The sequence below is a fragment of the Prunus persica genome, chromosome G6, assembly GCF_000346465.2.
Source record: "Prunus persica cultivar Lovell chromosome G6, Prunus_persica_NCBIv2, whole genome shotgun sequence".
Taxonomy (NCBI): domain Eukaryota; kingdom Viridiplantae; phylum Streptophyta; class Magnoliopsida; order Rosales; family Rosaceae; genus Prunus; species Prunus persica.
Window position 1 is genome coordinate 5,750,994 of NC_034014.1, and position 25,907 is coordinate 5,776,900.

The 25,907-nt window shown below is 35.8% G+C and overlaps 6 protein-coding genes and 1 non-coding gene across 7 annotated transcripts; 5 read left to right on the forward strand and 2 right to left on the reverse strand.

Moving 5' to 3' along the window:
- Nucleotides 2,175-4,706, forward strand: LOC18772719. The gene is made up of 2 exons (XM_007207756.2): nucleotides 2,175-2,430; nucleotides 3,547-4,706. Exons 1-2 carry the CDS (start codon nucleotides 2,392-2,394, stop codon nucleotides 4,468-4,470), a joined length of 963 nt encoding a protein of 320 aa, XP_007207818.2. The 5' UTR covers nucleotides 2,175-2,391; the 3' UTR covers nucleotides 4,471-4,706.
- On the forward strand, nucleotides 5,117-5,737 carry LOC18774707 (RING-H2 finger protein ATL8). The gene has a single exon (XM_020565258.1). It carries the CDS (start codon nucleotides 5,117-5,119, stop codon nucleotides 5,735-5,737), a length of 621 nt encoding a protein of 206 aa, XP_020420847.1.
- On the reverse strand, nucleotides 7,536-10,138 carry LOC18774672 (60S ribosomal protein L23a). The gene is made up of 4 exons (XM_007206009.2): nucleotides 10,057-10,138; nucleotides 9,851-9,919; nucleotides 8,322-8,685; nucleotides 7,536-7,813 (listed from the first exon to the last, which is right to left on the reverse strand). The coding sequence occupies exons 2-4, from the start codon at nucleotides 9,864-9,866 to the stop codon at nucleotides 7,729-7,731; spliced, it is 465 nt and encodes a 154-aa protein (XP_007206071.1). The 5' UTR covers nucleotides 9,867-9,919; nucleotides 10,057-10,138; the 3' UTR covers nucleotides 7,536-7,728.
- LOC18772997 (monofunctional riboflavin biosynthesis protein RIBA 3, chloroplastic) lies at nucleotides 10,532-13,374 on the reverse strand. The gene is made up of 7 exons (XM_020567305.1): nucleotides 13,197-13,374; nucleotides 12,777-13,110; nucleotides 12,242-12,463; nucleotides 11,806-12,131; nucleotides 11,569-11,698; nucleotides 11,167-11,463; nucleotides 10,532-11,005 (listed from the first exon to the last, which is right to left on the reverse strand). The coding sequence occupies exons 1-7, from the start codon at nucleotides 13,247-13,249 to the stop codon at nucleotides 10,739-10,741; spliced, it is 1,629 nt and encodes a 542-aa protein (XP_020422894.1). The 5' UTR covers nucleotides 13,250-13,374; the 3' UTR covers nucleotides 10,532-10,738.
- Nucleotides 14,284-20,100, forward strand: LOC18772316 (UDP-galactose/UDP-glucose transporter 5B). Its single transcript, XM_007205408.2, has 10 exons — nucleotides 14,284-14,784; nucleotides 14,883-15,089; nucleotides 15,183-15,248; nucleotides 16,302-16,400; nucleotides 17,291-17,382; nucleotides 17,898-18,010; nucleotides 18,796-18,884; nucleotides 19,107-19,193; nucleotides 19,296-19,364; nucleotides 19,451-20,100. The coding sequence occupies exons 1-10, from the start codon at nucleotides 14,674-14,676 to the stop codon at nucleotides 19,562-19,564; spliced, it is 1,047 nt and encodes a 348-aa protein (XP_007205470.1). The 5' UTR covers nucleotides 14,284-14,673; the 3' UTR covers nucleotides 19,565-20,100.
- Nucleotides 20,796-20,867, forward strand: TRNAH-GUG. The gene has a single exon. It is a non-coding gene; the product is annotated as a tRNA-His (tRNA).
- On the forward strand, nucleotides 23,495-25,846 carry LOC18772444 (12S seed storage protein CRD). The gene is made up of 3 exons (XM_007205373.2): nucleotides 23,495-24,000; nucleotides 24,568-25,285; nucleotides 25,575-25,846. Exons 1-3 carry the CDS (start codon nucleotides 23,805-23,807, stop codon nucleotides 25,726-25,728), a joined length of 1,068 nt encoding a protein of 355 aa, XP_007205435.1. The 5' UTR covers nucleotides 23,495-23,804; the 3' UTR covers nucleotides 25,729-25,846.

Consider the following 25,907-nt stretch of genomic DNA (forward strand, 5'->3'; position numbering starts at 1 on the left):
TGAAAATAACCAACAATCACTAAACGATGTGAGTTTTCTATAGCTTATCATATATGACCCTCATAATAAGTTATGTATCGGTGAATCACAATTGCTTACACTGCATAGGTTTACAATTTCAAATGTTATCTTGATTTTTAGATATAGTAAAAAATGAAATGTGACTTTCAACTTCTAAAAATTTATAATCGTCCGTGTATGTGTGAACAATTTATGTTAAAAAGTTAGTTGATTTGTCTACATTGACAATTAATTCGATGAAGAATTGAATAAGTAAAGGTCAATAGTTCATAACTATTTCTATCATTTCTATGCCATGTTCATATTAGTGATGGTGAACCAAAACTTTAAAACGAAAGGGTTTAGACCCTAAAATCAATATGAAGTATGGAAAAAGTTGAAATGTAGAATTGGATTAAGAAGCATACCAAGTCAACCGTGATATATACTGTTGATATCAGTTTCCTCGGGCAGTTCACAAGGCAATCTAGTACAACCCTAGCAAGATAATATAAGAAATTGGGTCCATCCTTCGTAATAAAATAATCACCTAAACTAAAATCCAAATTTTTTTTAAATAAACAAGTACATGTATTTTGTTTCATCTGAATTAATTAATTAATTAATAGGAATTTGGTATTTTGTAAAGCATAATTAATTTTCCACGGTGGAAAATAATTTTCGATCAATGGAAAATTTTCTCTTATTTTATTCTTGGTAATTATTTTCTTCACTTCTTGTCCTTACCATTACCAATAAATTTTTAGACTGTTTATGGTAGATAAAACTTTCCATATTATAGAATTAAAATTAGCTGCACATCTTCATACGGCATGATGGTGTCATGGTGATGGCATTATACATTGTACTCGCAAAAGAACACAGAGAGATATATAAGGAAAAAAATAATATTACAATTAGAAACCACAAAAAGATTTTAGTTTTCGAAATAGTTTCCTAACTTTTGAATTGCAAATTACAATGTAAAGATACTGCAAATCACAATTTCATGTTACAAACTCATATGAAATACGGATACATATTTGATTCCTTTGATTTTGATTGATTCAGTTTTCCATACGAGTTCTTACCATAGGAAAACTCGTGTTTAAAATATATGCGCACACACATATACACCATTGTTAACTCATAAACAATGAAGCAACAACTTATTAGGCAAGGAAATGATTTTATTTGAAGCTTGTAAGGATTCGTTTGGATGAGGAAAAATAACTCGAAATTTAACTAAAAGTCAGGAATTTAAAAGGAGAAATTGATAATTTTCTTGTTTGGCAACTTAAGCACGGAATTTAATAAATGACACGTGTAAAAAACCGTGAAAATTGGGACATCAAATTTCCGAGTTTAACCCTCTAAAATAGGCGTCATTTCACAATTTCCAAAGTATCATTTACAAAATTCGACATATATAAATTCAAATATTGAAAATTTTAATTGTCAGAAATTAAAATGATGGAAATCTAAATTTTAGAATTTTATGTAATTTTCAATTCCTTTATTCAAACGGAAGGTAAAAGTCTATGAAAATAAATAACTTTTAAAACTGGGGATATATATAATTTTTTCCCTTTAAACTTTTCTGCTGATTGCCTTTTTAGGGTGCGGTAAAAAATTAATTGAAAACTGATAATAAAAAAAAGGGTAGGTAAAATCTCAACGGTGATTGGACAATGTCCAAAGCTGTCCTACATCAAAATAAAGGTAAATCTCACCACGTTGATCATTGGTGACTCTCTTTTGTCATCCAATAATGGAGCGCATACCATGACCCTTCATAATCCGCCACTCTACCATAACACCCTGTCTACTAGACACCGTGTGCCGCCGGAAGGAAATTTTGTTTTTAAATAGGGGTATTTATGGAAAGTTACCAAATAGACAGAATGCAAAACCGCGTAAAAACCTGAACATAGTATAAGGCAACGTCTAGCTTCCATAAAACCTCTGAGAAAAGAAAGCCGTTTAGGATTTTCTTTTGGTAAGAAAGTGTTTTGTTTTGGGTAAGAGACAAAGGTCCTGAAAGAGTGGGAACATTTTGAATGAAAGTTTAATATTACACACGGAGAGAGAGGGAGAGAGAGAGAGAGAGAGATTATAAATTGGAATGGAATCTCCACAAAAAAAAAACATAAAATTTTAATTTCCATAAAAAAATTTTCTTTGATGTGGACTGGGCTTTATGGATCCTTGTGAGAGAGCCATCTCTCTGTCTTGTCTTATATGCTTCATTGTTCTTCTATAAATGAGTCACATTCCACCTTACTTTAACTCCTAATTCTCTGATTTTCTTTCCTGCTTTTTTCTTCTCTTCTCTTTTCTCTTCTTTTCTTTTCTGCCTGTTATCCCACCAGAGCGGGTGAAATTCAGACTATGGAGGACTTGGGTTCTCTGTGGACTACTTATCATGAGGTGGGTTACTCCTCATTTCTTCTTCTGTGTGACATTTCTGTTCATCTTTTTCCTTCTGGGCTCTCCCCTTGTTTTGCAATTCATTCAAAGTTTGTTGCTTTTCTACTTCAATTGTGTGTTTTATGATGGTTTCAAGTTTCAACTGCAATTTCTCACATTACTTTCTTTCATTGCTCTTTCAATTCATGTTCTCAGTTGTTTTATGTGAGTTTAATTGTTAGTGATGGATCTTCCATGTCTGGCCAAATCCACCCCCCTTAAATTTGTTATATTTCCTCTATATAATCTTCCACAAAAGAAAGAAGCAGTCATTTACTCTCTGCCTAAAGTTTTCAATTTCCACCATTTATGGTCTCTATTAATTTTCAAATTTTATACCTACCAAGATCACAGTTGTGATGATTTCTTGTTTACTAGTTTTTCAGCAAGCATTTACAAGCCCTGCAGTCTCATTAGAAGTCAAGGGTCTTGTAAATGTAAATTTTGTGTTTAAGAAGTGCCTTAGGCAGATTCATTTGTCAATTAATTGGCCATTAATTTTTTATAATACATTTTATGGAAAAATGTGTACTTTTTGTGTTATATATGTTATGAACAGAATATCTTTGAGTAAGAATGTGTAGGTAACTTGGTATTGATGGAAGCTTGTGATATTTCATGACAATAATGAACTTATAGGGCCCAGTGCCCATTTCTGTTATAGGGGTAGGTTTTAATGGAGACTGTTTGTATCTTACCCTCTTTTTGCCCCCCTCTTAAAAAAGAAATGCATGATTTGCTGACCAGGACGTGGGATTTGCATGGGCCCTTGTGGGGTTTTCACTGTTCTTCCTAACTTTGAAATAGTAGTTGTTTGGAACCTGCTTTTGTGCCTGTGTTGAGAACTTTTGGTTTGTCAAAAGTTTGGTGTTCATGTTAAGTTTGAAACTATGGGCTTGATGTTGATTTTGCCTTTTTTTTATATTTATATTTATTTTTCATGATTTAGGAATTTTATTCATGAAGAGATTGCATGTTGTTAAAAACTTTGGTTTCAGATTCTACTATGTTTTTGGTCTGTGATTTATCTTTCATGGAATTGAAACTAATTTCTTAAATCCTGTTTTGAATTGACAGAGCACTGATGAGTTGAAGCAGAAGCTTCTGTACACAGCCCTTGAGCTGGAATCAGTAAAAACTTTAGCAACTGATGAAATCAGAAAGAGTGAGGAGAATGTGAACAATTTGCTCAATCTTTTGAAGGTTGCATACAAAGAAAGAGATGATGCCAGAGCTCAGCTTCACAAGCTCCTAAACAAGATCATGCCTTCAAGTCCAATTGAAGCACCCATTAATATGTTTCCACATGTCCAGCCTGAAAGCTCACTTTTAATTCCCACCAAAGCAAATTCCAGCATAACTGAATCTAACAGCCTCTCTGAAACATACAACCACCAATCCCATGGCTCTTCCCCTGTGGAATCTTTATTTGATGCAGTTTCTTCACCAGAGTTCTCAAACATCAACATGGCAGACTCTGGTAACATTGCTTTTGTGAAGCAGCAGCAGCAGCAGCAGCCTTTGGTGCAAGAATTTAATGCCTCTATGTCTTCTGGCATGACCAAAACTGATCCTGCTTCGGCAGTGATTGACAATTTTGTCAAAGGGAAGACTCTGCCTCAAAAAGGGAAGCTCTTGCAGGCTGTGATGGAAGCCGGCCCGCTGCTTCAGACACTTCTTGTCGCCGGGCCTCTTCCTCGCTGGCGAAATCCTCCTCCTTTGCAGTCGTTCAAAATCCCACCTGTTTCTATCAAAGGCTGTGAAGCTGCAAGTTTTAACCAGAAACCAATGGCTAATCCTAGTTATGGGGTTCATAATAAGCCACTGAGTTTTGCATCATATCCTGAGATGTCTCGTGGGTTTTCGCAAACATGTTCAGCTTCCATGTTGAATTTCAACAATGGTGCTTCTGGATCATGCCCGAACAATGCAAGGCTGCTCACTTCAAATTCCAGTATTGACCACCAAATCCCAATTGGCAAGCGGCAGAGGCTTCAATGAGATTTTGGTGAACTTTGCTTCTTAATTTTGTGTAAAAATCAAAGTTTGAGCGGTTGAGGGTGTAAATGGGATACTTTTGTTTTTGGGGTTTGATCTTTAAATGACATAGCCATTTAACTTCAGTTTGCCCTTTGTCTCTCTTGTACATCAAGATGCTTCTTCGGTTTGCTAGTTTCATTCACCAAGGGAAAAACTATAAGCAATATAATTTTTTAGCACCAAATCCAATTATAAAATTCCGGATCCCAATAGATGTGGCCGTGTTTCATTTGTTTTTCTTTTTCGTGTAGAAAATACTATTATGCAATCTAAACTGCACTGTGGTTTTCTTGTTTTCTGGTCATCTAAAAAAAAATAGTATCCAAACTTTGATATCATCTACCTCAGAAAATTGTATAGTAGTTCATGCAATTGGGTACCCTTGATATCCTCACTAGGCATCAGCCTTGCATGTGTCCACATATGTTGTTTCTTTGATTTAATCGTTCTTTGACATCTTTATACTAATTCCAATCTTATAGGTTTCCTTAAACAATAAACACATTTGTTTGCTAATGATCCCTATATATTCAGCAATGCAGTCTTATACAAAGCCTTTTTGGAAACTTTAGATAATTTATATCTTTTTACAGAACTGATAATTAGCATGGATTCAAGCTCACCCCCATCTCAGGATCCACCTTGGAGACCCTGGGTTATATCTTTTGTTGCTCTTGTTTGCGCCTTCACCCTCATATTCAGTTACTACAAGTTGCTCAAACGGCTCTGCAGCGCAAGCTTCTCAAGAAACCTGAATCGACGACGCATTCTGAACGAAATCAACCCAGATGATCCATCTCTACAGTTTCAGAGCCGGGGGCTAGACTTCTCTGTTAAGCGGTCTCTCCCCGTAACTCAGTTCAAGAAGAAAGATGAAGCAGAAGCTGCAGAACACAGCCAAAGCAATGCAGACTGCGCAATCTGCTTGGGCGAATTCGAAGGAGGCGAATGGCTGAAAAAACTGCCCAAATGCTCTCATGAGTTCCACATTTCTTGCATAGACACTTGGTTTGTGTCTCACTCAAACTGTCCCTTGTGCAGATCACAAGTCTACGATTTTATGCATGATTGTCTTGTTCCTATGGACACTGCATTAGAGACATTGAGCCAAGATGAAATTCAAGAAAGAGCATCACATTACCAAATGCTGCAGACATTGAGCCAAGAAGAAATTCAAGAAAGGGCATCTCATTACCAAATGCTGCGATTCACTATCCTGGAGGACTGACCACTTGGAAGGGAAGCAAGATATGCCCATTGATTTTTAATTTTTTATAAATCCAAAGCATTAGAGAAAGTGGAAGGTGCAGAATGCAACCCGAAGCACCTGCTTGCCATGTATCGTCTTAATTTTTCGGAATTGGAAAAATGTTATGTTATCAGGCTTTCAATATAGAGATTATAATCCACCCATTCAAGAATTCGCCTTATTATAGCTAATTTTGAAGTGCTTTCTTGTTGTATCTTGTACATGGACCCCGATTTGACGCCACAAACACATGCACCTTGACTCACTCCTACGTTTCCCTGCAAGAGAAATTTAAGTTTGAGGATTTGGCTTGTTCTTGGGATCAACGACCTAATGAGTACCTCTAAACCCTACATCCAGACCCGACCCGACATGCTCAACAACCGACCCGGAGGCACTACATTCTGACAACCAAACAACCAAGTAGCTTACCATGTCATCGTCGTACTTTGAACAAATCTATTAATGGCATGTTTACTAATTCGTAATTGGATTAGGAGAAATTGAATTGAAGAGGAGTTCGATTGAGAAGAACAAGATTCCGGATTCCTATTGAAGTTGTTTACTAAATCATATGGATTGAGGAAAGTTAGATTCTGGATTCCTATTAAAGTTGTTTACTAAACCATATGGAATTGAGGTAGGAGTGGTACTAATTAGTAAAATGTTCTCATTGTTGAATTAAAGTAGATTACAAATTTGGAATTTTTAAAATTGTGTAAGGATTATAATGGGGAAAAAAGATGAATTCTCAATGAGTTAGTTCTTCAGGAATTAGAATACCACCTCTCACCCAAGAATTAAATTCCTTCAAAATAAGGAATTCAATTCTTAATTTTGTGTAGACCTCACTTATTATTTAATTCATTAGGCCCTGTTTGGTTCATGAGAAATGAGACTTGGGAATGAGAAATCAATTGCTTTCCCATGTTTGGTAAGTCTAGGCATGGAAATTGTTGCCTGACTCATGAGAAAGTAGGGAGAAAGTGAAGTCATTCTTCCAACTTGAGTTTTGTTTTTCCTCCTCATGGAAAAGTTTGGAAAAATGAGCTAACATTAAATACATATTTTTTATGACTATTTTATCCCCATTAACAATTTAGAATTACAATATATCATTAAATGCATTCTTTTTTTAATTTGATTTAATATGGTTATAATTAAAAATTTATACAAACTTTATTTTCCATTCATACTCAAAACAAACATGGGAAAGGAAATAAAATGATATTTCTCGATTACTTTTCCAGCATTACCAAACGTGGGAAAGAAATCTTCCATTTCCATTCCTGGAGAAATGACATGGGAAATGATATCCCCTCAAATTCATTCCATAAACCAAACGAGACCTTGATGTGAAGTAAACGCAAGAATCCTCCATAAGTGAAATTCAATTGCTGATGAGAATTCCAATTCCTGATTAGTAAACACCATAAAGTATGCTGGATTCATAACACGTTTTGGTCAGATGTAAGAAAAAATGGACGTTGTTAGTCTTCTTATAGACACAAAGGTACCTTTTTCCACACAAGCACAAGCATGCGACGAGTCTCATGCAACTCTTTTGTTTTCCTGAGTCAGTAAAAAGCAAACCAAAATACTTCATTCTCACTAGAACAAAAGACTCGGATGGAACCAAAACAAATGAAAACATTGGGATCCACTTCACGATAGGCGGCTCAAAAGGATAGAAACGGGCACAAAGTTCATTCAAACTTTCCGTGGACGCTTGGCATTAACCATGGCTTAATATGCAAAATGTGATTGAATACGAAAATGAACGAGCATTCAAATGATGTTTCAAAATAGATTAAAATTTCAAGTCTACAAAGTCAGAACTGCAGGTATAACCACAAAAGACAAAGACGTCATTTTAAATCAGTAGCAAAAACTGTTACAACTTCAAAACTAGATCTGAGTGAGCTCAAAGAGTCACAATGCTCTCTTACTACGTAGCTCTGTCACTACCCTTAGATGATACCAATTTTGTTTGCCACATCCAAAGCATCATAATCCGGGGTCAGCCTAACATAAGCCTTTTTGGTACCATCAGGCCTAGATAAAAAAAAATTCAGATTATCAGATCATCATGGGACGGAGTCACAGAGCACATAAACAAGTATGCATCACAAGAAAGTAGTCTAACTGATCCACCATGTCATGATTATAACAAAACTTAACCCGCATACCCATAGATAAAAATACATTCAAAAAGTCTCAAAAACCATACGCATACAATGTAAGCCACTACATATAAACCTCTGAAAAAAGAAAATATAAACAGCTTGGATACAGGATAGCTCATGCATCAAATATTAAAACTTGCAAACTAGTCATCAAACCTACATCTTGGCTGAAAGTAACAGAATATACACACAAGTATTACATAAACCCATCATGCTTTCCCAGACTCATAACAACTTCAGATGTAAACCTTCTGTTGGTTCCTACTTCTTGATATTAAATAATACTAATTTGCAAATTCCAGGTCAAAATTTTCGAAATAATAGAAAATTTGATTCATTGCAAATTTCTTAAGGCATTATATTCTAATGTTACTGACCTGATCAAGGTATTCACTTTCTTGGACTGAATGTCATACATCTTCTTGACTGCATCCTTAATTTTCTTCTTGTCAGCACGTATGTCAACAATAAACACCAAAGTGTTGTTGTCTTCAATCTTCTTCATTGCAGATTCAGTAGTAAGAGGATACTTCAAAATTTGATAATGATCGAGCTTGTTCCTTGGTGGAGCACTGATACGAGGATACTTAGGGTTCCTCTCCTTTTTCAATGTCCTGGGCCGATGAAATGTAACTGAAGTTCGGATCTTCTTGGCCTTCTTCTTAAGGATGGGGCCCGATTTCAAAGCCTTTGCAGCTTTCACGGCTTGTGACTTTGGATCAGCTTTTTTTGAAACATCAGCTGCAAAAGATATGCAGTGGTCAGCCAGAAACATTTAAACACAAAAACAAAAAGAATTAGTTGCTTTGCGAGGCAACTCATTGAAGAGGGGAAACTCCAAATGTTTATGAGAAAGAACACAGAGGAGGCAATGAGCATGGCGATGAAGACTGGAAACAATTGAATTTGCATCACCTATGGTTACTGATTACACATACCTATCCATGCCAGACCCTTTAACAATGGATTAATATCTCTTGGGAAGAGCCATCTAAACAAGCTACTGTCGACATACATTGAATTATAACTAGTTACACAGAAAAAGGAAAAAATAATGATTTGTTCCAAATACTCAAACATGGACCATAAATAGATGCTACACTCTAAAGATGTTAAAATTAACTTGATAAGTAGTTATATTTGAAAAAGGAAAATGAACAAGCTTTGACAAATTTGTTTCTTCCAATTCCCTTGATACTCCTAGACCTACTGCCTTAACGCTAAACCTAAAAGACTAGGTAGTAATCCTGCCATTCAATTGGCTTAGCTATGAAGTACTGGAAGCAAACTCATATGAATTCTCAGGGAGATTCATGTATACAAGTATGAAGGGTCTCATTTCTAACTCAAAATAAGACCGCTACTCATAAACGTTAAATCATCAATACATTGATGTTCAGTTAACACTGAACCAAACATGACTGCAAAGCTTACTTTTGTTTCGTTAATCAATTTGCTCAAGTTTCATAGCAACTATTGATTAAAGAACAAATGGAACCAATAGCAACATAAATTTACTCCGAGAATAAGGAACACTCATACAACGATAAAACGGTTGAAAAAGAATTTAGGGTTTTAAACAAACACAGGAAAATTCTAATACATTTGGTTTCTAAGAAAATGCAACATACGGTAGTAATATCCCTACAAGCAAGAACCCATAAAATCCACCTTACAAGATTATTTGGCTCATATAAGTTTGTTTGTCACTCTGTAATACTAAGAAATCGCGATCATTAAATATATATATATATATAGCGAGCATTTGAGGCAATAACAACTTTTCCTTCATTTTCTCAGCAACCAAACAGTGACTTATGGAAACCGAAATAGATAATAACATAACAGCAACAACAAAAAATGGAAATTGATAGCACGAGGCAAAAAGAAAATAAAGGAACAGTACCTTTAGTTGGAGCCATTGGTTGCCGACGAAGAAGGTCTGCTTATAAGCCCTTGTAACCACTAGGAAACCCTAAAAGAACACACAAATATAGCACGTAAATATCAACATTTTCTCACTGTTCAAAAACGTACGTGTAAGTGCGTGAGAGAGAGAGAGAGAGAGAGAGAGAGAGAGAGAGAGAGAGAGAGAGAGAGAGAGCAACAGACCTGCCGGCGTGAAGCTGAGGAACCAGTAGGGTTTGGGATGGAGAAGAAAGCAGAGATTATATAGAGTCGTGGAAATTACACAAATGTCCATGGCTGTTATTTCATTCACCCGCGTGGGCTTTCTAATCGTATAAACGTTAATATGGGCCAGTCTTGAACACAAGGCCCAAGTCCAATATTAGAATTCTTGTAATCTATATTTCTTTTGTTTTTTTATTTGCTGACAAGTAACTTTTCTTTAGCATTTTTTGAGAGCAAGGAACCTTGTTTCTGTTTAAAATTTAAGTAATGCATCCTATTTAAAGAATAAAAAAAAATGGTTGAAGTAATGCAGACATAGGTTAGCCCAGTTTGATTATGGTAATGTCTTGCACCCAAGTTCGAATCCTCGTGTCAATAAATTTAGAGTAATTTAAACTATCGCTTGTATTTAAAAAAAAAAATAATAAACTAGTTTGAAATGGGTTTTTGGAGTGAACAAATTTTGATGTAGTATATTTGGCTCTTCAAATTACAAATTGGAGATGTTTAACTGCTTTCTCATTTGAGCACGTAAAAATGGATTTAAATGGAATGAAATGATTACTAGCAAGTAAGAAATCAATGAACTCTCTTTGGTACATAAAGAAGAAGCCTTATGAATTTCTATATCTATATGTGTGTAGCTAAGCTATGTATGATTTCAACTTTCACTGTCTGACTCTGGTAGGCCTTGGTTGTTATTTACATTCGGGTCGATGAATCCGGATGAAAGCCCTTGAATATCAGAACCATAAACATGTCCCATCTTGGTTCGTTTTGTTTCCAAGTAGGTCTTGTTTTCCTCTGTAATTGGTGTCAACACTGGAACCCTCCCAACCACAGCCAACCCATATCCCTTCAGTCCAGTGAACTTCGCAGGGTTGTTAGTCATTAGTCTCATTGTTCGAACCCCAATGTCTCTCAAAATCTGCTTACAATCATTCGCAAAAATTGTTATTATATACATAATTGAAATATTATCTCGTTATGTTTTGATCAAGTAGGTTTATGTTCGAGTGTGTAGTTCATATTCATAGTCTGACAATACAAGCATTTGTTATTATTAAGACCATGGTTTGTGAAACTGACCTGAGCACCGATCCCGTATTCGCGAGAATCAACAGATAGTCCAAGTTCTATATTGGCCTGGACTGTGTCATGGCCTTGGTCCTGCAGATTATAGGCTTGAAGTTTGTGACCAAGGCCAATGCCTCTTCCTTCATGACCTCTAAGGTAAACAACAACTCCCCGACCGGCTTGCTCAATCAGCTGCATTGCCAAGTCCAACTGGTTGCCGCAATCACACCGGGCTGATCTGAATATGTCCCCTGTCAAACACTCTGAATGAACTCTTACCAGCACATCTTCTCCGTTCCCAATGCTTCCCTGTCGATGTTCGATAGAAATTTAGCAGAAGTTTGGCACATATATTAACCTTTCCAATCACCAAATGATCCTTCTTGTTTTTGTACAAGAAAGGTTCATGCATACCTTCACAACAGCAACATGTTCTGTTCCATCTAGCTTTGAGTTGTAGCAATAAGCCTGAAACAATCCCCACTTTGTAGGTAAACGAGAAACTGCTTTTCTTTCAACCAATTTTTCCCTCTTTCTCCTGTACCTATTAGCATAGCACACTATATGAGCAAAATCAACAATCATAGTTCTAAATCACTCAAGGCAAAACTTTCTAAGAAATTTTTATATGGGGTTGAGTAGATTGTTTACCTGATCAAATCAGTTATGGAGACAATTGGAATGGAGTGGTCCAATGAGAGTTTTCTTAAATTGGGCAAAGAGGCCATAGAGCCATCTTCTGCATCAACTACAGCTGAGAGAAGAGACACTGGCCTCAAGCCTGCCAGAACAACCAGATCAACCGAGGCCTCAGTGTGGCCGGCTCTCCTTAGAATGCCGCCATTTCGGTACTTGAGAGGAAACACATGGCCAGGCCTTCTAAAGTCTTGTGGCTTAGAATCATGAGACGCGAGAGCTACCACAGTCTTTGCCCTGTCTACAGCTGACACTCCAGTAGATGTTCCAACTTTTGCATCCTTCAAACATAAACAAGAAAAAAAAAAAAGAAGTAAAGGTTTGCTTCTTGTTAAATTGCAGTCTATATTTTAAAATGATGGAGAATTCTGAGGCGTTTGCGAAGGATTACCACTGTGATTGTGAATGTGGGGGCAGATGAGTCTTCTTCCTCAGTCTCTGGTGACATCAGAGGAAGCTTCAATCTTTCAAGATCCTCCTCTTTCATGCCTACAGAGACAATCCCGGACCCTTGCTTGATCAGGAATGCTACGTCTTTCGGACTTGTGAATGATGCTGCCATGACTAGGTTTCCTTCCACTTCCCCATTTTCATCATCTACAACAATCACAAACTAAACATTTTAAAAAAAAAAAAAATTAGTGGCGGTTAACATGAAATTCAGAGTGTAGCAAATCATATATTAAAACAAGCATCGATATTGTTCACAATTTAACTATTTTAAGTCTCATTGAACCCAAAAAATGGAATTTTAACTTTAAAAATCTGGATTCTACAATTTGGATCTAATATCATTGACTCATAACTTGAATTGAGCTACAAAACCTCAGCACATGCTTATCTATGTACACATAATATTCAATTGTTCTACCCAAAAAAAAAGATTAATTGTATTTGTAATTCCCAAGGGCAATAACACTTCTAACCTTTCCTTGGCGTAATGTGTTAAGAGCCTGCTCTATGGATGAGTAGCCCTCAGATGGGCAATCGGGGTCGCCCTCAGCATCACTAACAAAGAAATCAATGGTCTCTGGTGTGATCTCAGCATCCAACGTCCCAAATGGCACTGCTGAAGCTGCCTCATCCAAGCCACCCAACAAAGAACCATTTTGATCAATTCCCCTTAGATTATTAGCATCACCAAAAAGGTCCCCAGCTGCTCCAAGGCTACTACTTCCAGACACCCCAATAGCCCAAGTTGTTGGATTCAACCCCCTTTGCCTGTACAGGCATTGACGAACCACAAGAGACCGATGCACACTGTGACAGAATTACCCAAGTTATGAGTTCAAATTTCATGAACGACAGTTTTTGATTAATTTTTAAAAAAAACAATGAGAAAGAACCTTGAGCTAGTGAGGATATAGGGGAAGAGGGGGTGAGGAATTAAAGCATCCATGAACAGAGGGATTTGAGAGACTTCAACTTCTTCTCTAGTTGTTTTCTCTAGGAATCAGAACTTGCATATTGTGTGCTGCATGAAGGGAAGAAAAATCCCACCTCTAGTTTCGGATGTGCTTGCAAGCTTTTGCTCTCAGAGCCGTTATCCAAAACTTGAATAAATGTACGGAATTGTGGGCCACATTATTTTCTGTATAAATTTGGTTGGTGTGATGGCGACATAAAAAGAATTGGATGCTGCTGTCAGTTAGATTATCCTCAAACAAATTGTAGTTTTGGAGCCAAAGGATGAAGATTAGAATAAATGCTAGAGACAAAGATTACTCAATAAAATTCACAAAAATATTAACCATAATTTGTACCTTTAATTACTCACACTTAATGAATAGTTCAGCCATTTCATAAAAACAATAGACTAAGATCATTGTTGTGCAAGTTATGATCATTTTTCATTAGGCGTGGTGGTGCGTAAGTCATGACCTTTTTTTACTGGGCTAGATTCCGTCAACAAAGATGATTGAATTTAATAACTTAATATATGCGTAAAAATTGTGTGTACTCTAAAAGGTTTATGAAACTATCAGATTGCATTCTTAATATTTTTCTGTGTCATTCGTGGTCCTCAAGGTTAGTATGTGTGATCACAAAAGGATCTAGCCATTAGATTTCGTCAAAAACTTCGTTAATTTGCTGACGTGACATATATATATCACAAAACATCCTTGAGGTACACGCACCTATCACACATACTAACTTTGAGGACCACGAATGACACAAAAAAATATTTAAAATGCAATATGATAGTTTCGTAAACATTAAGGACGTTTGGTGATATTAAGCCTTATTTAATATATAATTTCCCAAGAATTAACATATCAACTATTTTTTTCATATAATAACATTTCTCTGTTCTGGATCGATTTTCAAAGAATTGAAAACACATCAACCGTTATTCTGTAACATCATCAAACAGCAGAGGAGGGTTGACCAAATAAACGGTTGATCTTGTAGTGTACAAGGACAACCTTTTCTTCAACCAAAAAAGTCCGAGTTGGACAAAGCACCCGTCTTCGGGACCTGCTGACATGGCCACACTTTTAAAACCCAGAGAAAGCGAAAATGCTTCAACAGCCTTCCCACAACAAAACAAAGAGAAATAGCCGCCGGCGATTGCGAAACGCTGCTCACTCCTCGACTGGTTTCGCTGACAATTAAATTAAATTAAATACAAACTAAAGAAGAAAGAAGCTTTTTAAACCCTCTCCCGCCACGTATCCCCAAGCTCTCTCTCCCTCTCTCTCTCTCTCTCTATTTGATCCCCAACCCTCGGGCCCCGCATCATTTCTCCGGCGACCAAACGGCACGGCATTGACGCGACTTTCCAAGCGATAGCCAGTCAGCTACTCTCTTCGTTATCGGGCCATGGCCGAAACGGCGCCGTTATCGATTGTTACGCAGCCGAGCAAGCTATGGAAGGGGGTTTTCGCCGTGGCCGGAATCATGACCACGCTCGTCACCTACGGCGTTCTCCAGGTCCGAATTTCTCTCGCATTCCTCCAGCTCTTCAAATCGATCTCCATTGTCATCATTTTCATGGCGAAAAGCTTGAATCTTGCTCCGTTTTCGTGCAGGAAAAGATCATGAGAGTCCCGTACGGGGACGACAAGGCGTTTTTCAGGTACTCGTTGTTTCTCGTCTTCTGCAATCGCATTGCGACGTCGGCGATCTCCGCCGGAGCCTTGTTGGCGAGCAAGAAGGCTTTGGATCCCGTTGCTCCGGTCTACAAGTACTCCCTTGTATCGGTTTCTAACATATTAACCACTACATGTCAGTATGAGGTGAGCTGTGGGCTTTAATTCGGTAAAACATGTATTGTTTGTTTTGGTTTTGATGATTTGGTGCATTTTGGTGACTGCAAATTCTTGTTGCAGGCTCTCAAATATGTCAGCTTTCCTATTCAAACACTTGCAAAATGTGCCAAGATGATACCTGTGATGGTGAGAAAAAGACATTGTCTTTAGTTTTGGTACTTGATTGTACCATTTATGAATAGTTATATCTGTTTGCTTAATTTTTATATTATTTTGTTTTTTAGTACTTGAGGCTCTAACATAAATAAGGTGTAAGTGTTTATCAAGTTGAGTGACATTTTGTTCTGATTTGAAGTTTTGAACCATAAAAAAATCCTGAAAGCATTCAGCTTATTTAGTGTACTTGATGAGAAAGAACAACACATGTGCTAACTAGAAGACAGATAAAAGAAAAATGGATAATCACTTTGCGAGCACTTCATGAGTTGCTTTCTGAATAGCCATCCCATCTGAATTAACCAGCTAGTTTAGGGAAATGAACAAGAAACCAAACTGTTTTGTGTTGGTCAGAGTGTCATACATCTTATGATCTCAGATGATTTATGATCCCGCCTTTGCGTAGTATGAGGAGGAAGGTGTGGCAGGTGGAGCTGTGAAAGTTTAGTTTATTAACTTTACATTAATAGCATTCTAGGTGCCTGTAAGAAGTCATCAATCATGGTGATGATTTTGAATATGCCCAATACTTGTCGAAAAGAAAAAGGTTGGCCCTTTATATCACTATATTAGTGAATGTCTACATATCTGAAAATTTGGTATTCCCTGTTAAACTATTACAAAATGAACACCTAATGCAAAAGCTTAAACAATGGGAAGATACATTGATACTTATACTCACACTAGCACTCCCTCAGCTTTAGGACAGATTGAAGTTTACAAGCTATGAAGTTAGCTGTTGAAGCCCAAGGGTTGATGGAAAGGTCAAAATATAGTATAACCTGTATAGGGTGAACAAAATAGGCACTAACCACTGTAAATGTAAGGACAAAAGCTGATAAACAGGCTTTGAATGATTAGTGGTTTCCAAATGTTTGAGCATGCGAAAGTTGAGCTTGAAGTGAGACCTGAGAAGTATACTAATAAAACATATTCTTAGTGACTTCATTATCTTTTTTCACAAAGAACAAATGATCTTATTTTCTTTGGTTTGCCATTTCGTGCTGTTATTTTTTTATGCAGGTTTGGGGCACTATCATTATGCAAAAGAAATACAAGGGACAGGACTATTTGTTGGCATTTCTAGTGACAGTGGGCTGTTCAATATTTATTTTATATCCGGTATGGCCCTAGTCTCTGATTACCTGACGACTTCCCTAAAATTTTCCACTGAGGCATGCACATGCTAATGATTGTTTTTTGAAAAGTGGTAAATAATTGTCAGCATTCTACCACTTTGCAATACTTGTAAATGCTGTAGTCTCTGATTCCCAGTGCAAGTTTCTTTAGCTTCCTGAATCAGGGGGTGCACGTGCGGATGATGGTATATTGGGAACTTGCAACAAATGTCAGCAATTTTGCATGCAGACTTATAAACTTCCGTTCAATTTCTTTCTATATGTAATCTCATGCAAGATTGGAATACCCAAAAGTAGACTTTTGCCTTTGAAGTGTCTTGAATAATGGCTACTGTATGGGGTGTGCTTACTGATTTTATTGTATATATGGAATTGTATTGTTACTTCATGGAGAATTCTCTAATTCATTAAATTCTATATTTTATGCTCTTGTACTTATTAGTTTTCAAGTGGGTTCAGGGTGTTTTCCTTTAGTTTCATAGTTGCCTTAGAACTGTAAGAATTTTCATCTCTCAATTTCAAAGGAAAAGATTCATTCCAGTTCAGGTTGCGTATCATGAAGAATTGGGTAACTTCTGTACACTTGCTACCTTCATGCATATCTTAGTATAATCACAATGTGTGAGGGCATTTGACAAATAGATATGGTGTTCTATGACCTAAAAGCAATAAACTTCTATCATTTGGCAACGGGATATTTATGACTCATTTGCTGGTTTTCTGAAATGGTCTAATTAGTTAGAGGAGATTCCATCTTTGTTCATGCATGGGACTGTTGTGTGAGATCCTTTTGTTTGGTGATGCGCAAAATCTGGGTCAGTATTGTAGTTCTTTGATATAAATTGAAATAATTGTTTGTGCTTTTGATTGTAGGCAGGATCTTCCGAGATTGGTCCATCTGATATATATGGTAGAGGAAGAGAAAATACTGTTTGGGGCATTTCCCTTATGATTGGTTATCTTGGGTATTAATTTGAACCCTCTGTTTATTAGATTAATTAGTTATGCTTAATTTTAAATTTGTTTGTTGCTAGCTTCTAAAATGAACATACTAATACAGTTCAGTACAATTCAAATATATTAATTTATATGAAATTAATACCTGTTATACTTACTCTGATAAAGGTGTACCATTGAACTTTTTCTTGATGCTTACACCTATCTCTGAGGCAAGTGAGACACTTAGACTATCAAAATCAGATTGCTAGGATAACAATAATTTATACCAATGCCACCCCATTATACTAAATTGCTTTAAATGCTCCTTTACAGAAGTAAAACATACCAAAACAAGTAATTTAAAGTTTCGCGCTTGTAATTGATTATCAGTGTAGCACTGTGGCAGCATCGATGATTTTGCACTTGTCTATTTTCCTTTTGCTTCATTTTTCCACTGTTTAGCAATAACAAAAAAGTTTATGCAACAAGATATTTGGAACCAAAATTTTATATATTTAGTTTCTCATTTCTGTTCTAACAGGTTTGATGGCTTTACAAGCACGTTCCAAGATAAACTATTTAAAGGCTATGATATGGAGATACACAATCAAATATTTTACACTGCATTCTGTTCTTGTGTTCTCAGCTTGACAGGTAAGATCCTTATTCTAATCTTGTTGATCCATTAGTAGTTATGTTAATTGCACTGGGGGATATTTCTTAGTGGGGTTGTCTGTGCTTCTTAGTGCTTAATGGGATTTGTTTGTTCATATGTTGTCAGAATTTATGTTGTGGATTTCGTATCATTATCTTGACTGACTCAGGATGCATAGTCAAATTTCAAAGTGATCCAAGCATTGTTGTGTTTGTGTTCTACTTGAAGGTTGTGAATTTCACTATCAGGCTGTAGGTACCGAGCAATCATAAATTTGTTTTTCGATCGATAATCTACAATTTCAGCTCATACATCTAGTTAATATGCTTATGCTAGTATGTTAGAACCTTGTACTAGTTGTGTAGTTGATTAATCTTTTAAGTCTGTTTGGTGTATGTGGATAAAGGAAGATGCCATTTACATTAATTTGCTGATGGCATGGAAAATCTCGCTTGCAAATATGAATTATTTGTTAAACATGTTTAACCTGTTGTCTAGAAGATCTTGTACTAGTTGATTAGCTTAGGGGGGTTTTCTGACTCGAAGCTTTGAAACCCCGACCCCTTCATGAGGAGGAGAAACCCATTGTCTAACTTGATTAATCGCTCATTGTTGCTCAAAATGAATGGTTTCATTGTAAGCCACTGGTTGATCACTGATCTGGTGTTTGAATATTTTATGAGTTGTTTAAAATAATCTAACGTACAAGCCTCCTTTATTTATTTATTTATGGATTTGATTTGTTTCTTTTGCATTGAAGTGGTGGGTTATTTTAAATTTTCAGGTCTTATATTACAAGGACAGTTGCTTCCAGCAATCCACTTTGTTTCTATCCACAATGATTGTTTCTTTGACATTGCATTGCTTTCCACTGTAAGAGATCTTTTCTTCCTATTATGGTGTCTGTTTTTTCTTATTTAATTACTTTGTGTTCATTTTAGCTGTTGTTTTTAATTTTTCGGTGCGTATGTCCATTGTTCAAGTCTTTCTCTCTTTCCTATCCTGTCCAATTTTATATTTGTTGCCTCGTCTTCTCCTCTGTCACTTGTTTCTCTTTTCTTTTCCTTGGTTATTTACAAGTGGTTTGTGTTGCAGGTAGCAACAGCTAGCCAATTTTTCATTTCTTATACGATTCGCACATTTGGTGCTCTCACATTTGCCACTATAATGACCACAAGACAGGTGAATCATATCTCTGCAAAATAATCCTTGAAATTTTTTTGTTCTCAGTTCTCATGTATCCATACTTCTAATATATGGTTTTTTCTCTCTTTGGCAATGAAGTTGGTCAGCATTATGCTATCATGCTTGTGGTTTTCACACCCCCTTAGCAGGGAACAATGGATTGGAGCTGTAAGCTTCAACTCAAACCTAATTATATTTTGCCCTATTTTTGATTTCCTGAAACCCAATAACTCTGCTTTTATTACAATGATCAGGTCGTAGTCTTTGGTACCCTCTATGCAAAAAGCTTCCTGAGAAGTGCACCAAAGCCTTCACCTTCCCAACAAATGCAGAATGGAGCTTCTCTTCCAGTGAAGGGGAACCCTTGATGGTGTTTGGGTTACCGGCTGCCATAATATGTTGGACTAGGTACTGCCTCTAACTTTGACCAATGTGCAGCTTTGGTTTTGCAAGTGTAGAGCTGCAAGCTACAAACAAGCCTTCGATGTGGTGAAATTGATCTAAGTATAGACTTTAGACCACACACATGCATACGGATTCTAGAAGCAAGAAGTCTCATTGGAGACCTACGACTTATAGAGATGATCAATCATAGACTAACTAAAGGAGCAAGGAAGTTTTTTTTTCTTATATACTTTTTGGAATACACTACTTGAAAATGTAAAATGCAACTGCGCAAGCAACATTTTGTTCGAGAGTAGAAATAGAAGAAAAAAAAAGTTTTTCCCTTTGAAGGAATTTTCTTTTCCTATTTGAGATCCGTTCTGTTCACCCTGTATTTTCGAATCCAATCAGGTCTCTTAGAATACTTGGTTTTCTAGTTCGTTAGGGATGATGTATTTTTGACATTAAGTGATTTTGATTCTTGTTTAACTTCTTATGAGATCTGGTCTTATTCTCTCCAGGCAAGTTTAAAAAGAAAATAGGAGTGTATATGGTTTATTGTTTGTCAATGAAATAGAAGAATATTGAATCTATAACGATTTAAAGAAACCTAAAGTAGATTGTAATTACAATTCAAAGAATATTTGGTTTTCTAGTTTTTTCTTTTTTGAAATTAAGTAATTTGGTTGTTAGACTTTAATTTCACATTACTATTGAATTTGTCTGAATAGCTAGCTGACCTAAATTTTATTGTTAATAGCTCAATAATTTCTTCACTCCAAAATCAGGTCTTCAAATATTATGCGCTCCAGTTCTTATCAATTTTTCGATTTGGAGAATGAATTGTGAACTTCTGAAAAAAGAAATTAATTATGCTAGCTATTTGCACCCGGAAAAAAAAAAATTTAAAAATGGTAGCTATTTTCACCCGAAGAAAAAAGAAAAAATAGTTATACATTTTATTTCTTGTGGAAGTCTTAGACGCTGACGTAAACCCAGCTTCTTTTGAACAAAATTACTATCGTTTGGCCTAAAAAATTGTTCAAAATGTATAAATAAATAAATTTGTTTTTTGTTTTGGTATAGGTCGGATTTTAAAGATTTGGACGTGTGGACGAAAGTTGTGTATTTCAGTCCACCAAAGTTTTTGGGGCCGGATCTGGGCTTAAATATTTCATATATTTAATGTAAACGAACGCACACAAGAACAACAAAGTGGCTGTAGTTTAGTGGTAAGAATTCCACGTTGTGGCCGTGGAGACCTGGGCTCGAATCCCAGCAGCCACACACTGTCTTTAATTTTTCTTCAGCTTTTAAAGAGGTAATTCAATTTGTCTTTGGGATAAGAATTATATTGAGGAATTTACGAAAAAATATTAGAGTATAGCAAAATATTTTCAGTGAAACTGCTAGGTGGAGGAGCTCGAGGGCACTTTGGGCACTTTGGTTGACGACGAGAGTTCCAATACGTGCTCAAACATATTTTACCAGGTTGTTGTATGATTAGATAGCCAATTGCCATTAGAGATAATTCAATTTGCACGCATAATTTTTATGTATTATTTAATTATCTTTCTCAGAATTCTATTGTATTTTTGGATGGCTGCTGGGTTTTGATTTTCCTTTGATTAGTTTTTAGTTTTCAATATATTGAGGTTACTTAAGTAGGGATCTCGAGCCTCTACATTCATTTTGTGTATTTATTCACATTTCGCAACATCTAAACTAGATAATTATCTAATATTTTAAATTATTATTTTATGAAGTATTTACAATTGACTTTAATATTTTAAATTATTTGGCTATTAAAAACAGAAATGGGACATTAGCACTAAAATGAAAGTGGATGGTAAATTGTCAAAAAGGAAGAAAAGTATTGAGAATAAAATTTCATGTGTTTGGATGAAAGGTATTCAACAAATATTATCAAACCGTGTTCAGTTAATATCTATATATTTTTTGAAATTTTTTAAGATTACATTCATAATTTAGCAAAAAAAGTTACTAACTACAAAGGGCCATTACAATAGTCAGTTAATATCCATACCTAAAAATAAGATATTCGAATAATATGACACCTCATAAAAGGAAAAAATATAATATGATATGATCCTGATAAAATAGAAGAAAAAAAGGCATCCCACTAATAATATAAAATAAATTTGAAGATTAGCCCCATCGTTCATCCATCTCCTGGTCTTTGGATTAGTACATTACCTTATTAAATCAGGTCACTTCACCTCATCTCATACTGAATCTAAGTAAATTTAGGTTTTACCCATAAAAAAACTTTCACTTTTGGAAAAAGCCAAAGCTTTTTCAAAAAAGACAGAAAAACCTCTCAACTTTCAAACAAAAGACATGCAAATGTAAAGGATTCCTTAGGAAATCAAAAAATAAATAAGGGCAATTTTGTCCATTTTGGCTTCTTTTAAAAATTTTCTCTCTCCTTTGGGCTTTTCCAAAGTCTCCCCTGAATCTATTCCCAACTTTATTTTATCCGTTTGGTATTTCTTTATTTGCTTTTAAAAAGTCTTTTATTCTTTCCCAAATATAATTTATTTTAAACTGTTTACAAACAACATTAATGGTTTTTCATTTTTATAAAAAAAAAAGTATATATATTTTTTAAAATACAAATGATAGTCTAAATTTGAAATGGAAGGTTTCTTACACACAAACACACTACTAATGTGTTATGAGGGTTTGAACTTAAGATCACTGATCTGAAAGTCAATGTCCCTTGTTACTAAGCTACGCCATGTTAGCAAAATAACATAAATTATTAAATAAGATGAAGCATGACATTTTACCGATTCTTTTCGTTTTCTCTTATCTATCTTTTTCGTTTTCTCTTATTTATCTTTTCATTGTAAACCTATTAATTGGAGTCCATAATAAAAACCCATTCCTAATTATGCAACCTTATCTAAAGAGTGCTGCTATTTCCACCCATATGTTCTATTTTTCCACCCACCTTATCTTTAAAATTTTAAAGACAAATTTATCCCTTCATAAAATGACTTTTAAGGATTTATGAAAAATGATTAAAAAAACAAAACAATTGCCTCGAACTTAAAATTAAAAAAGGTAAAAAAAATCCAAAGCACAAGGATCAAACGTCAAATCCAAAGCACCCATCAACCTCTCCTTCCTATTTTATCTCCATCCTAAAACCCTAACCCCAAAAGTTTTGAGCCAAAACGACGGATTCTTCATTAGAAACTCTAGTCGTCATGTACTCCTTCCATTTGTAGGAGGAGGCCAGCAAATCCCAATGATCAACATGGCTAAAGTCTTCTCCTGCCACGGAGTAAATCCCAATGTAATCAGATGCTCATGTTGAAAATATGTTCTATTGGTTTTGTTTTGGTCGTCAAATTTCTCCAATTAGAGTAAAACAATTGCTCTTTTTAGTCATTAAATTAAATTTAAATGACTCACAAGTTAACAAAAAAGAGAATTTGCTTGAATTAATAATTAAAGGGTATTTTAAGAATAATGGTGGGTGAAAGAGATAGGATTGTATTTTTTCAAATTTACATAGTGGGTGGGAAGATAAGATGAGCAGAAAAATAGGACAGGTGAATAGAAATAGTAGTACTCTATCTAAATTTAAGTACAATTGTCATTATAACACAATCTCTATAATCAAATATGTGAACTCTCTTCTTTCCAAATAAGTTATCACTCCTATCCTATTTATATAATAAATTGTTACAAAAGTAAAAAAGAATCATATAAACTCACATAATAATAAAATCATATGAACGTGTAAATAAATATAGTAACGATGAGATATCAATAAAATTAAAAAAATTAATATGGAGCAATATATATATGATAAAAAATATTAAAGAAATAGAATATAGAGAAAGATAGCGAATTTTATGCATAAAATATTGTGTAATAAAACTATCCTAAGTCTCTTTGAATTTGAACCAATCCCCTCCCATTCGGGATTTAATTTTCTATAAGAAGTTGAATCAAATTACCAATTTAATTACATCTTATCCGAAATTTAATCTCAATTAATCCTTTTGCAAATGAGACTGTAACTCTCCCCTTCCCACTCCTATATAATATACACGCCCAACCACATGCACTTCTCATCGTCCTTCAGCTTGATCATATACTTTTAGTCATTTTTCTCTCGTTTTGGGTTTTGGGTTTTGGGTTTTGTGATTTGGGTTTCTGGGGTCACAGAAAAATCGTTTAGAATCAATGGAGATTGATCTGTCACCAAAGTTGGCCAAGAAGGTGTACGGTGGAGATGGTGGGTCCTACTTTGCTTGGTCCCCATCTGAGCTTCCCATGCTCCGTGAAGGTAACATTGGCGCTGCCAAGCTTGCTCTTGAGAAGAATGGGTTTGCTCTCCCCAAGTACTCTGATTCTGCCCAGGTCGCTTATGTCCTCCAAGGTATCGACTTGTTTTCTGTTTTGTTTTGTTATTGCGATTTTTATAGCGCAGAATTCTTGTTGATTGGTTCACTTTTTCAATTCTGATTTCATTGAATGGATTTGGATTTAAAAAATTTACCCTTTTGGCTTTTGGTGCATTATAACATATATGGATTTTCATGATCGGATTGGTCTTATCTGTTTTCTTGTTTGTTTTGCTTAATTTTTGTAGATCATGAAATTAATGGAGGATTTGGTTGTTTGCTTTGGGAATTATGAAATTCATAGATGAAGATGTTATGATTGCATCTTTTCTTTTAAACTATTCACGCCTTTTTGTACATTATAATATATAGGTGTTTTGAATGATATTACTTTTATATATGGGCTCTCAGCTCTGTTACTATCTCTATTTTCTTTAGAAATAAACCAAAAAAAAACTTTTTTTTCTTCATATGTTTAAATTCAACTGGAAACTTCAATAAGGTGAAATTCCAAATTAGCAAATTAATAGGCTAATTGTTATGTTTTAAATTCTGTTTTTGTTTGATTTTAGTTTAACTTTGCTTTTCTTGGGTTCCTTTAGGTGCTGGTGTAGTTGGAATTGTCCTCCCTGAGAAGGAGGAGAAGGTTCTTCCAGTTAAGAAGGGTGATGCTATTGCCCTCCCATTTGGAGTTGTTACTTGGTGGTACAACAAGGAGGACACTGAGTTTGTAGTCCTTTTCTTGGGTGATACTTCAAAAGCCCACAAGAGGGGTGAGTTTACTGACTTTTATCTGAATGGCTCCAATGGCATTTTCACTGGCTTCTCAACTGAGTTTGTCGGTCGAGCATGGGATTTAGAGGAGGATATTGCGAAGACCCTTGTTAGCAAGCAATCTGGTAAGGGCATAGTTAAGGTTTGTGGAGCTAACTTGCCTGAACCAAAGAAGGAACACCGAGATGGCATGACATTGAACTGTGAAGAGGCTCCTCTGGATGTTGACATTAAGAAAGGTGGAAGAGTTGTTGTGCTGAACACTAAAAACCTTCCTTTGGTTGGTGAGGTTGGGCTTGGTGCTGACCTTGTTAGGTTGGATGGAAGTGCTATGTGCTCCCCAGGATTCTCTTGTGACTCTGCCCTGCAGGTGACTTATATTGTTAGGGGCAGTGGCCGTGTCCAAGTTGTTGGAGTCGACGGTAAGAGGGTCTTGGAAACAACCATCAAAGCTGGTAATTTGTTCATCGTTCCGAGGTTCTTTGTTGTTTCAAAGATCGCTGATCCAGAAGGCTTGGAATGGTTTTCTATCATCACTACTCCCAAGTAAGTATTTTGTTCTCTACATTATCAGATATTCTTAGTGTTTCTTATATTGTCTGCAATGTGCTTTTCTCTTCCCTGATTTTGATTTCATTGTTCGTGCTTTACGCTCTGCTTGTTAAACTTTTTCTTCATCTACATCTATTAGCTCTTCTCTAAAACCTTCTTAAAACCCTTTTTAGTGTTGATCCACACCTTGCTTGATGTTTAATCTTTGGAGGCAAATGAGGTCCTTGTGTTTTTTCACTTGGTGTTCAACAATTTGCTGATTCATTTGTTTTCTGTGCTGCAGTCCCATATTCACCCACTTGGCTGGAAGCATTGGTGTTTGGAAGGCTTTGTCTCCTCAGGTGCTTGAGGCTGCCTTCAATGTGGATTCGGCTACAGAGAAACTTTTCCGATCGAAGAGGACTTCTGATGCAATCTTCTTCCCCCCACCCAATTAAGCTTAGTAGAAACTTTTCCAGTCGAAGAGTACTTCTGATGCAATTTTCTTGTCTATGTTTGCTAGTTTCTTGATCCGAATAATTTAATTAGTATGGATTTGCTTTGTGGTTTCCTCAATATTATTGATCTCACTGGGAATGTTGCCCCAAAGTATACAATATCAATATCGAATGATTGA